The 13,098-nt window shown below is 38.8% G+C and overlaps 1 protein-coding gene across 1 annotated transcript in view; it reads left to right on the forward strand.

The window, feature by feature from the left end:
- Positions 1–12,547, forward strand: part of ATP10B (ATPase phospholipid transporting 10B (putative)) — a 61,177-nt gene extending 48,630 nt beyond the window's left edge. Inside the window, exons 16-23 of the mRNA XM_042880688.1 lie at positions 2,655–2,967; positions 4,159–4,235; positions 4,745–4,870; positions 6,231–6,431; positions 8,158–8,238; positions 8,370–8,474; positions 8,937–9,124; positions 11,733–12,547. Coding sequence (XP_042736622.1) covers positions 2,655–2,967; positions 4,159–4,235; positions 4,745–4,870; positions 6,231–6,431; positions 8,158–8,238; positions 8,370–8,474; positions 8,937–9,124; positions 11,733–12,240 — 1,599 coding nt within the window. The 3' untranslated portion in view covers positions 12,241–12,547. The remainder of the gene's footprint in view (positions 1–2,654; positions 2,968–4,158; positions 4,236–4,744; positions 4,871–6,230; positions 6,432–8,157; positions 8,239–8,369; positions 8,475–8,936; positions 9,125–11,732) is intronic.
- The last annotated feature ends 551 nt before the right edge of the window (positions 12,548–13,098 follow it).

Here is a 13,098-nt window from a genome sequence, read left to right on the forward strand (position 1 = left end):
TTGCAGCTTTTGGAGCAACATTAGTAGGATACCAGGGAAACCATCGCTTTCAGCAAGTGGAATGTCCACTACAGTGCACAGCTTCACATCTCATTGCTCTGGGCATCCTGGCAAGGCAGATGGCTTTGAGAGGCAGACTTAGGGATGGGCAAGTTCAAGCATTGCAGCTTAGCCAGAACCAATTGCAAAGGGGAAGCCAGTCTTTACCATTTTTAATGTCCAAAAGGCCATCTGTGCTGTCCTCATCCTTATTTCGTTGTTAATGCTCTCTTATCCACCCATGTGCTGTGAGGGGCAGCATAGTGCTGCTCTGTTCTCTTCGTGCAGCATACTGTTGTGAGCCACACTCATCAGCAATAAGAGCTGTCATGAGAAAAGCTTTTTTGTAGGTAGAAGGTCAAAGGGAGAAGGCAGGGCTTCTTTCTGGGCTAGATAAATCATTTGTCATGCTTTCCTCCATTTTTTTCCCTACGGAAGATAGATTCCTAATCCAACTTTGATTTTTTCCATAAAGCTATTATGAGGATAATTAAATAATTTAAAAATACTGACTGTTTTTCTTATGATAGGCAATTGTATAGAACAGTTAGATGGCCTACTTTCTAGCTTCTTTTGTCTGCAGCTTGTAGCTCTCCAAAAAGGAATAAAATCCTATGCAAATGTCTCTCCCTTTTAATGTCACGGAAATAGGGAAACACACAAAGATGGTATGGAATTTGGCATGGAATGCATTCCTTGCTTCAATGTGTAATTTCATTTGATACGCGTATCTGCTTTAACGGAAGGCAGAATGAATATATTTAGGATGGAAATTAGAAGATGGTTTCTGTCAGAGGAGGGATGCTGCAAGTAGCACCGCCCCACCTCCAGGAAACAGTTACTTGTGCCCAGCTACAGCACCCAGCAGGGCCATCAGGCTGAGGCAGGTGCGTGCTGCATGCACATAAGTGCTTGCATGAATATATGTGGTTCAAAATGAAGCCAAGGGTACAATTTCTGGGAAGCTTCCTGATAGCTGCAGTGGAGGAAAACAAAGATACAAGCAATGGTCCTTTCACAAAAGCCCATTAATTTTCATAAAGTTAACTCTTAAACAAAATACCCATTGAAGTACAAAGCGTTTGATGGGGGTTAATAGAAGATGATAGCTGAAGTGGATTCAGGTGGAAAATACCACAGTGCTTCTTTATACCTATGGGTAATTTTCTACTACCAGAAGTTCATCTTTGTTCATGCCCAAGTTCTTCCCCTGCAGGATTCTGAATTCAAGAGGTTGAAATATTTTAGCATCTTTGCCTGTTTTTCATTTTGCTGTCTGAATCAATTTTGAGCACTGCATCAAGAAATCCGGTCTTTTCTGCTGTGCCAGATAATTTTACCCAATCTTTTCTAGTACTGAGGAAAATGTGAGGCTCAACAAGGGGAGACAATTGCAAGGGCAGCAGTTGGGGAACCACAGTGGCAGTGGGAAAGGATAGACTTTCCAGCCCTAAACCCAGCAGCTTATTGAAATGCTGGAAATTAGCCATCTTCCAGTAAGGCGCAACACAAGCAGGCAGTTTGGAGGGATTCATTTAAAAATGAAAACCCCAGCAATCCTGGAATTTCCCATACAATTTTTGGTTTGCTCACAGAAGGATGATGTCGCTTCAATATTTTTTTGAGATTTCAGTGTGCAGGCTAGATGTAGCTCTTTATTAGGTGTCAGAGGAACATTTGATTCCAGAACCTCCCACTGAAGTGTAATTTAAATCTTGCAAACATCCTACACAACTACCTTATGCAACACGAAGTGAAAATAACATTTCAGAACTGAATCATCATTCAATAAAGCTGACAAAAAGGTAGGAAAAGGAGTGATTAGCTCCTCAGGTATTTGGTACTGTGCCACAGAAGGAGGACTTTTAGCACTAACAGGCAGCAAAATCACTTTTAGATCATTGTGGTGTCTTTTGATAGTGGTGCACCAAATTGGGAGATCTGTAGGGGAGCGGTAGAAGTGCCCCCATCAATCGGTGTGGGATGCTACATCCACTCAGGCTGTGTGTATTTGGAAAGGGGCTCTGATCCAAAATGAGGCAAATTTGCTAGTAGGGAAAGGCTTAGCCTGTATTTGAGGTACAGAACTGTGTAATACAAAGCTTTATTTCTGTCCCTTTGACTCAGACCTGATTTGTGACCTAGAAAAGGCCAAACTGTCAAAGTTACTAATTTTGAACAGCTGAACCTCTTGTTTCTCTGCCATCATTTATTTGTGACAGAAGCAAGAGCTGGACTATCTCAAATAATTCACATCAGAGCTTGTTTTAAAAAATCACCTTTAACAAAAAAAAAAAATTTTCTTTCTGAGCTCTCAGCATTGCAAATAGAAATATGTCCTCCTGAAGGGAGCTTATTTTCTGTTTTGAAGTAATTTCTTCTTGTAGGTAACTACCTGATAAGATGTGCAGTGTTTTCACTGAAGGATTTAATGTCGTCACTGGAATAATCTCCAATCTGATGAATCAGTGCCTTTCTCAGTCAGTTTTCCCCAGTATTCATCTGATAGGCTCCAACCCACTGGCATGATTATACAAACACACACTTTGTAAGGTGCTGTGCTGTGGAGGGAGATGGAGATAACTATTTCTAGCAACACTTCTGTTTTCTTACAGGAAACTTGCGAATCGCTCTTGAATTTAACCTTGGAAGAAGTGAGGAAGAACTATGAGGTTGAAAAACCACAGAGGAAACTTTTTGGCTTTATCCCAACATCTTTACCAGCCTCTGAGACACCCAGCCCTGAATTTGGGCTGGTGATCGATGGAAGGACACTGGACATCATCCTGCAGGGAGGTCTGGAGGAGCGGTTCTTGGAGCTGGCGCGGCTCTGCCGCTCGGTGCTGTGCTGCCGTTCCACCCCGCTGCAGAAGAGCATTGTGGTCAAGCTGGTGCGGAGGCAGCTCAAAGTGATGACCCTGTCCATAGGTACCACTCTTTGGAATCTTACAGCAGAAAGAGGGAAGCGGGTTCTTTCTCTGTGTTATGAAAACGTGTGGAATGTGTACATTGCATGAGCTACTTCTAATTCCCCTTGGAAAGACACAGTGGAAAACAAGTACTGAATAGCCTTTCCTGACCAATAAGCATGTGGAAGTCCTCCTTTAGCTTTCAGTACAACCCCCGTTTGAACAAGATGAAAGCGCTCCAAATACCATAACTCCCAGTAGTCCCTTTCAAGCACAGCAGTGCAAACATATGTACACATTCCCCATGGAATCCACTCACCGAGGGAAGCAAAGCAGTCAGAAATAGTTACTGTTTTCTGTTTTCACAAAGGCCTTCTCCTGTCAGATTTTCCCAGCTGGTGAAAATAGCATTATTCCCAGAGTAGCATTAAACACCGACTCCTTTGCTTTTTACCTTCAAATAATGTGAAATGTGTTGAGTTTCCTGCTCACTGTTGGTAAGAGATCCTGCTAAAATCCTTGCAGAATTGATTTTTATGACTTAAAACTAAAAAGTACATCTCTGTGGACCAACAAGGCGTATCAGAAAAGGAAGAGCCTGGTATACATTAAATTTCTTGCTTTGCCTCAGATTTCAAAATACAAAATTTCAGCCTTCCACTTCATTTCATTTACTTTACCAGGTAACCTAATTCACAGTCTCCACATTGCAGGCAATCATTGCTGTTTCTTTCCATGGAAATTTGGTTATGTATTCAACATATTGCTGAAAGTTGAAAAGAGCAGAATAACTCCTGAAATAGGCTTGTTACATTGTCAATTGGAATAAAATTTGTCATGTAATTCAAAAAGTTCAGTGAAATAGGGTGCTGCAAAGCATGTGGTTGAGCATATGGAGTTCACCAAGCAGAAATGTACAAAATAGTGCAGATGTAGATGGTGTCTGGGTGTCCATGCCACCAGCCAAGCTGGTCCCGGTGCTAGGCTGAGGAGGATGTTCCAACCAAGATCAGAAGCTAAAGGTCATAATTGCTTGATGCCGTCTGTTACCCTAGTGAAGATGCATGGTACAGCATAATAGCCTACATTTAACAGACAGATGTGGTTATTTTTTTGTTGTTGTTGTTTGTTTGTTCTTTTAGCTCTAGCATAGTCATGTTAAGCACCCTTTCTTGTGCCTTTACTATTCACTTCTGTCTTCCCTTTCTAGGTGATGGTGCAAATGATGTAAGTATGATTCAAGCAGCTGATGTTGGAATTGGAATATCTGGCCAAGAAGGCATGCAGGTATCTGTTCAGTTTACTTCCTCTTCTCTTTTGTCAAATAGGTTCTTGCTCATTAATAAGTTTTATAGCAGCCCTGTATTCTGAGTACCACAGGCTGGCATTATTACTGTCATAAAAGAATATGCAGTCCATAATTGCGAGTCCAGATAAAAAAGAGAGTTTGAGCCAACAATTAGCATTCATGGAGAAATAAGTATTTGCTTATAAGCCTGGAAAATTAACAGATGCCTGTCCACTTTTAGGTTAGCATCTGGTCTGTGAACAGACTCTGCTAACAACATTTTCAGATTTTGCTGATTTTCAGTGTTTTCTGCCTCAGATTCTTTGCCACATATCCCCTTTCCTTCTTCTCATCAGATGGAGAGTTCTGCAGATAAAGAAATTTCTCAATTATTTTTATTACAATGTGCAATAGTAGAAAATTGTTTCAAAGTCCATATGCAGAATCCATCTCGCTGGATGGGTGTAAAAGATAGATTGTAAAGTAACTTTTGTTCTCTTTAATGAAGGCTGTGATGGCTAGTGACTTTGCAATATCCCGATTCAAGCATCTCAAAAAACTGCTTCTCGTCCATGGACATTGGTGTTATGCTCGCTTGGCAAAGATGGTGATTTACTTTTTCTACAAAAATGTGGTAAGATGATTAAAATTCTGGAAGCTTTCATCCTAGCAATCGCTAATTAAAGGAGTGTTTTGTTTTTTGAAGACATTGCTCTCTCTTTTCTTTTTTTTTTCTTTTATGAAGCTGCAATCTCTGCCTCTCCACTTTGCAGAAGTTTAGGGTTTGCTATTTCCATCTTAGTAATGTACTGCATAAAGAATAGAGAAAAATATGGAATCTAAATATCTATTGAAATAGCATTATTCCATGGGGAAAAAGGAACTCAAGGTTTTGTAATTCTATATAGCAGTTCAAGAAACTTTATTAATAATACCCATGAGTTTCAAAATAAAATATGCATAAGGAGCAGCAGATTATTAGTGCTGGAATACAGAAGATGACTCTGCACTAAAAAACGATTGCCTGTGAAACCTGATTTTTTTGCATTTAATTTGATAGGAACCACTTGCAAGCAACGATGCAGTCATATCTGGCATTTTTATTAAAAATTTAATGTATATGCAAATTAATGGCGCATTGAAGAATAATGTAAAGTGGATAAAACTGACAGCAGAACAGTTTCTGCAAGACTGTGCAAACAACTCTATCTGACACAAAATGTACTCTCTGAGCATGAAAGACTATTTACTAAGAATTCAAAGCATCCATATTTTATTTTTTTTAATATATAATTTTGAATAAGGATTATGTCCTGGCAGTGTTAACACTTGTAATGGAAATGGAAAATTTTCTTTTTCCTAACTGGGCACCCTTTCTCAGTTCAAAAGAAATTGCAACGTGAAATAGCTCTCCAGACCAGGATGCTGCTGTTCTATTATCTCCTTGGTACCATTAGGGAGCAGGAGGCCTTTGATTCCATACTGACAGCAAGCCTGTAAAAGGATTTTAAAGTCTGGCATTCATAGCTGTGAACAATTTGTTTAATTATTCTCTGATATTTTCTTTAAGAAACCTAACAGCTTTTATAAAGCTGTATCACAGTGGGTCAGTGTGAAGCAGTCCCTTGAGATATACTGCTTTATGGAACAACACACAGAGATGTCTACTGAAAGCACCTTTAACTAAAATAAAGTATTCTTTGGAAACTGTTAACAACCAATGTGCTGCATAAGCTTCTTTGATGAGACTATGGGAGGTGTAAACTACCTGTGCATTGCAAACTAAAGGGTCCACATGAGCTTTCAGAGTAGGGAATAATGAGGTGGGAGAGGGAGAAGAGCATAAAGGAGAAGCCACAGGAAATGTGTATCTCCACTGCCTTCACAACCCAAAGAGAAAGCACATCAGCATGAAGGGATGTGCTTTTGCACACACGAAGAGCAACAGTTCAGCCTGTAACAGAGCATTGGGTTTGTACTTTCTTCTCCAACAGAGCTACGTCAACCTGCTCTTCTGGTACCAGTTCTTCTGCGGGTTCTCAGGCAACACAATGATAGATTATTGGCAGATGATTTTTTTCAATCTTTTCTTCACCTCGTTGCCCCCTCTGGTCTTTGGAGTTCTGGATAGAGATGTTTCTGCAGAAACTCTACTGAGCTTGCCTGAGTTATACAAGAATGGGCAGAATTCAGAGGTATGTCTTGATTCCTGAATAACTGCTTGGTAAGCCAGAAGACAACAGTGTTTTTGGTTTTGTGGAAAGGGAGGGAAGAGTTTCAGACTCAACTGGAACCAAATTATCTATTTATATATTCTATTTTACTGATATCCACAAAAAGAAGGGTTAATTGTAACTATCGGAAGAGCTCCTAGGGAATATACAACTGAAGTTCCATCTTGGGAGTAAGTTGGTTACTTGTTCATGGTTGGAAGATGTAAATGAAAAGGTTTATTCTGCCATTAAATGTATTGAGCAATCTGATTTGGTACCAGTTTGCTGCATTATAATAAATAAAGTGATATACTAGTGAATCAGACCTGTATTTGTTGTTTCTGATGTGAAGAAAAGATGGAGCAAATATGTGTGTGTGTGTATTGTATATAAACACACCATATATAGAAAAAAAAATCCAAATGACAAAAAAAGAACGAGTGATTAAAAAGAGAAATATAACAAATGTAGCTTGAAATAGTTTGGCTGGTTCCTGATTAAACTCTGCTGAGATTTAGTGTTTTAAACAGTCTCAACGTACAGAAAAAAATTGTCTTTAAAAGACTGCAGCACACTGAAAGGAAATGTAAATGTTTAAATCAATGAACAGCTAGACTTTTATTTTCTACTCTTGCATTCTGAAACAGACCTGTTAAATATATAAAGGTTTATGTCAGAGTTAGGTGTTCAGGTTGTCCCAATCCAAAGGTGTTCCATTTATTTACTACTTTTACTTTAAACTGTCAGAAATGGTAATGCTCAGAAAATATACATGTAAGATTATATTAAGTTTTTCCCTCATATTGTCTGTCAGATTTAGAAAACTGGCCTGATCTCTGTATATTGTGACAATGCATATATTTATATATGTGCATGTGTGAGAGTTTGTATATACAGTAAAATATATTCCAAAATTGTCTTAATATTTTCAATTTAAAATTATAAAAATGAAAATGGGCAAAATTTGATGTGTTCTTTGTTTTAGATCACAAAATTGCAGGATAATTAGGAACTCTTCCTATCATTCCTTCTCATAGTAGTTGCTTTCCTTATCATGGACTGTATTTTTTATCACTGACTGGAGTTCACATCATGTTTAGTAATGTTTTGAAAAATCTAGTCAAGGGTGTGCAGAATGTGGTGATTTTTGTAGGACTTTCCTTCTTAAGAGTTCTTGAACCTCACATGTCATTATGAAGAGGTCATTATTTCTGATTTGACGTTGTCTGCCTTGAAACAGTAGGACCTTTCCTTCTGTCACTCCCAGAATGTTTGTGACACCACTGGTTTCTAGATAAGTTTAAATACATCTTGCAGTCAAATTAAGATGGTGCAAAATACATGCATCAAGGGAAGGATCCTTAAAACAAATTAACTTCATCCAACTGTACAGGAAGAGCTGTTTTTAAAAAGAATTTGAGGAATGGGATCCTGTGGGGAAGGATGGAAGCAGAGATTGTATTCCACTTTACAACCCCTAGCTGACTGGCTAATCTTCCCAGTAATCTTACTGTCTAGTTAACAAAGAGAAAATGTCTGTTCAGGGATAAGTCTTAGCTCTAAATCACCTGTTCAAGAGGCATTTGCTCATGAAGAGAGACCAGTTAGCTATAATGAGTAGCTGAGCAGAAGAAAAACAAATATGTCTGCAGGACAGATCAGAAATGTGTGTACCATCATAATGACTGTTGTCTGTAAACTCCTACAGATATACAAGCTGTCGACTTTTATTATTACAATGTTGGATGCCTTCTATCAAAGCCTCGTTTGCTTCTTTGTCCCCTATTTGGTAAGTACAAGGGTCATTCATATCCTCAGTCTGCAATCTTCTGTGAAAAATAGAAAAGAAAAAAAAAAAAAAAAGAAAAATTATCTTCTAAAAAGTCAAGGTTCAACACAGTCTACTTACCTGTTTTCTAGGCATACAAGGATTCCGACATCGATGTGTTTTCCTTTGGAAACCCCATCAATACTGTTTCCCTCCTGACCATCCTCTTGCATCAGGCTCTAGAAATGAAAACATGGGTACGTGTTTGGCCTGTCCTATCCACATGACTTTTTTTATTTTCTAAATAATATTTTGTATAGACAAAGAGTTTTCTTTCAGAGTCTTTTACATTGATTCTGTGTCACAAAAAGAAAATAACATATGCAGTGAGACTTCACAATGTGTCAGAATTTATTATTAGCCTCAGGGTAATAGCTTTGTAAGTGTAGAAACAAAAGGCACTTCTGCTTTGCTTTTGGACTGGACAGTACACCACTTTTACATATTTCAGTAACATGAGCAAAACACATTACTTCAAGAACTGTAACAGTTGTCACTATTGTCCCATAAGTTAATTTCCAGGCATTTGGCCTGCACTCTTCAAGAGGATGGATCTATTGGGTACCTGCTTTCTAGTCTTTTTTTTGTGTACTGTCTTGTACTAAGAGTCAGTGTCTCAAATGTATTATGGTCATTTTATGGTCATTTTATTCTTACAGACACTGTTCCACTGGATCACGATAATTGGGAGTGTGGTAATTTACTTCGTCTTCTCTCTGATCTACAATGCTGTGTGCATGGCCTGCAACCCTCCCACCGACTCCTATTGGATAATGGAGAAACAGCTTTCAGAGCCCACTTTCTATTTAGTGTGTCTCATCACTCCAGCCATCGCACTCTTGCCAAGGTTTGAGCAAAGCACTCTTCTCAGTTTTCATTTTGTGAATTTGTAGGCGTTTGAGTGAAATAACAATAAGAATGCCTATGAATAGGAGATATGTGAGGCACAGGTGTTGTGCAGAGATAGGCTGTTGGTCTGGAAGTCAGAAACTTGGGTTCAACTTTCTGGTTCACGAATCATTAATTTATTCAGTCTTATAACCCTAGATAAGTAACCTACTGCCTTCATTTTCCCATCAGAAAAACCTTCCTTTCTGGGTGCTTCAAAGCTTACTGGTACAAATCCTTTATATAATTGTTCATTATGAAAAACACAATGTAGTAGAGCAGATGAAGGCTCGAAAACAAGTCTTTGAAATGTTCCTATATGCTTTGAAAGTTACAGAGCATATTCTGTTGCTTCTGTACATTACAGTGCATCAGTAAGCCAAGTTTCCATATCAAATGCTTTTCTACATCCAATGCAGAGTCTTAGTTTTATTCTGTGACTAGTCAGGTAGGTAGTGATAACTGCAATTGAATTTAAATGATATTTGGAGGAAGATTAATTGTTTTGATAGTTTCCAGGGAAAAGCTGGCTTGAAAACCTGCTCCCATATATGTATATGGTAACTTTACTTATTTTTAATGCTTAATACCTTAATCATTCTTTAAGGTATGTTTTGTCTGAGCTGCGCCACTTTTCACATCTAAAATTTAAATTTAAAACTTAAATTTAAAATTTAAAAATTTTATTTCTGCTTAGACGATTGAAGTAATGGATCTGTTTGACTGACTTGCTAGTATTGTTCTTGTACTAATTGTCATGAAGTAGCTCAGTATGCTGGAATTGGAAGAATCAAGAAAACATTTTTAGCACTTGTTTTTAATGCTATGAAGAATTAAAATTTGAATACTAACTTTGTCTTAAAGAAGCTCTCTGAGGAAAAATCATATTTCTCTTCAAATTAATTTTATTTCCCCAGCCATTGTGATTTTGTGTTATGTTATATAACTTAAGGTCAGGATAAACAACACATAGTTCAGTGAGGTCTTATGTCTTCTAGGCAGAGCGTCATTTTCCAGACTTTCTTTTCCTGTGTGATTTTTGTCTTCCTATAAGACCACATTCACAGTGTCATTTTTGATCCTGGGCTTTCTGCTCAGGTCTGCATCAAATGCATTGTTAAGAATTTAAGAATCCATATTGAGAATTCAGCAAGGTTAGGAGTGTTAGTTCCTCAGCAGAATACTGAGCCTAAAGATTTATATCTTGTTTTCTTCGGAGTTGGAAAATTGCTGTTCCATCCTGTAGATACCTAAGATTATTTTCTGTAGGGTCCTCAGTTCATAGAATACAGCCCCTGGGTTCTGCTACAACTTGGCTGTGTCAGCATATTGCACTATATCTTACACTGCAGGGCTGTGAGAAGGGCAGCAGCAAGCAGAGTCTGTTGGTGGGATGTCCTTCTACCCAGTCTGCCATCAACTTACACAGAAGACACGGAGAACAGCTTGAGAGCAAGGACAGAGCAAAATGCGATCCATTTCTTGTGGGGTTGGGTTCTCTATAGTTGTTCTCTTAGCTGCCCAGCTGTAACTAGCAACTGCACAGCTCTGAAAGGGTATGAGCCTGGCCATGGGCATGGCTAATACAGACTTGATATAAGGAAGAAGTTCCTTCTTTACAATAAGGGCAGAGAGGCACTGGCACAGGTTGCCCAGAGAGCTGGTGGTCTCTGCAGACCCACAAGGTCAGGCTGGAGGGGCTCTGAGCACTTAGTTGAGCCATAGGTGTCCCTGCTCATTGCAGGGAAGTTGGACTGGATGTCCTTTAAAGATTGCTTCCAACTCAATTCTATTATTCTATGTAGTTTTGTGTATTTCCTATCTACGAGAGAGGAAAGCCCATTGCTTTAAGAGCCCTTTCTGTACTCAGTCTGATTTGCTGGCATTTTTAACATTGTACACTTATTTATGTATATATTTAGCAGCCAGATGCAAGAGTGACACCTTCATTAATGCAATTTCAAAGAGCTCTGATGTTTGCTGTAAAATCTGTATAAAGGTCACGTATGTAAAGATCAAACCCTACTAGAAATGTTGTTTTGAGAGAGGCTTTGTTTTTCAGATAAGACTGTCATGATGTGCAGAGGTGTGTGTACTCTCACTGCACATAATATACAGCAATACAAGTTCTCTGTCCTGCATTGGCAAGTAGGACACAGTGTTTTTACTGCTTCCTGAGCAAATGCACCAGCTGATGTTAAATTTCTGGTTTTATGTTTTCTATCAATTTAAGGTTCTTTCTTTAGCCTGTTTTTGTAGTGTACAAAAGCTCCACAAATACTGAATCTCTTAGCGAGCTTCTGTGTATCATTCTTGCACTATTCAGTGACCAAATTGTTCTATTATCATGTTTTTAGTATTCATATGCTTGCAGTTGACTCCATACAGGTGAAGATAAGTGTACAGTTGCATTAATATCCAGAAGCCCTCTTTCAACTACCAGGTATAAGATGTCTATCAGAGGCCTGAAGGGCATTGGAAAATTAGCAACAGGATTTGTGTTATACAGTGCAGACTATGGGAGGAGCCCACTGCTAAGACAATCCATTCTCTTCCTCTTTCATTAGGTACTTTATTTTTGCTCTTCGAGGAACCTTTGGAGCATCACTGCTTCTGAAAGCTCAACAGTTAGATAAACTTCCTAAAGGGCAACGGGATTGTGAGATCCAGAAACTGAGGTCAAGAAAACAAACTACTTCTGATGCACCTGTAGCGTCACCAGCACCCACTGAGGATCTTGACCAACGCAACAGCCACTTTTGTTTTTCACCATTTTTACATCCAGTAGCAGCATCTGTACCTCCGGTGGACGCAGGAAGTCAGGGACTTTTGGCCTCTGAGGTGAATCCTCTCCGGAAATGGGCACTTGAGGAAGGATACTATTTCTTTAACAGGTGGGCAGAGGAAGAATCTACTGCTACAGAGTCTTCCTCGGGACCTCTCTCTGGCTGTTACCCCCTAGTATCCAGTGGGATAGCATCTCCTGTACAGGACAGTGGCAAACTAACTAAAGGAAAAGCTAAGAATTTTAACTGTGGAAGCCATCGGCGATCTGTGAGTGCAGTGACACTTTGAAGATGCATTCAGAAATGAGATTCCTTTTCTGGACATGGTATCTCTGCTCTGCAGCGCAATTGGAGAAAGATAGCATCGGGAAAATAAAAATTACACTTATACTTCATCATAATGCTCACTACAAAAGGAGAGAGAGGTGTGGATTTATAAACTCGCTGGAGTAGTGCAATAGGATTTCTAATATTCGGCTTCTCTTTAGTGCATATATCACTGGAGATGACTTCTTGATCTTCCTGGTATTGTGTCATTTGAGAAAAATTACGCGATCATTAAGCAGTTGCTGAGAAAGCTACAATTTCTTTCTTTCTTCAAGGAATATTTTTCTTTCACGATACCAGTGAATAACTGCACTAGTGATGTGCCCATGTTGGAGTAATGGAAAGAAAATCCATTCAACATTAAGCAAGTCTTAGAGTAGCACACCCTACTTTAAACTTTCTAGAAAAGTCTTAGACATTACTAGCTTAAAAATCACACTTCTAGCAGGAAAAAAAGAAAAGTCTGCTGGTGCTGCAGAATCACAGCATCTGAAAGATACTAGAGAATGTTCAATTTTTAACATATAGACTTCATATACCTTACAATACCAGGTCTACTGTGCTTCCCCTGCACAGTAAACTGTGTTTTATGCAGGCACTGGTTTTACCTGAGGCTTTTAAGAAAAGGAGAAAGCAGTTTATGAAATTGAAGAATGCGAATACAGAACTGCAAGAACTGACAGCATAACTCAACGATAAATGGAGTCTACTTCTTCATATCTGCAGAAGTAGACAGACATAACAAGTCTAATTCAAAGATTTATGTTCCAGAATGTTAAAATTCTCCCTGCTTTTTCACCTGGAAATCATTTTGTTCCTT

The sequence above is a fragment of the Lagopus leucura genome, unplaced genomic scaffold, assembly GCF_019238085.1.
Source record: "Lagopus leucura isolate 7727_CA_CO unplaced genomic scaffold, USGS_WTPT01 Super-Scaffold_100027, whole genome shotgun sequence".
NCBI classification, from domain to species: domain Eukaryota; kingdom Metazoa; phylum Chordata; class Aves; order Galliformes; family Phasianidae; genus Lagopus; species Lagopus leucura.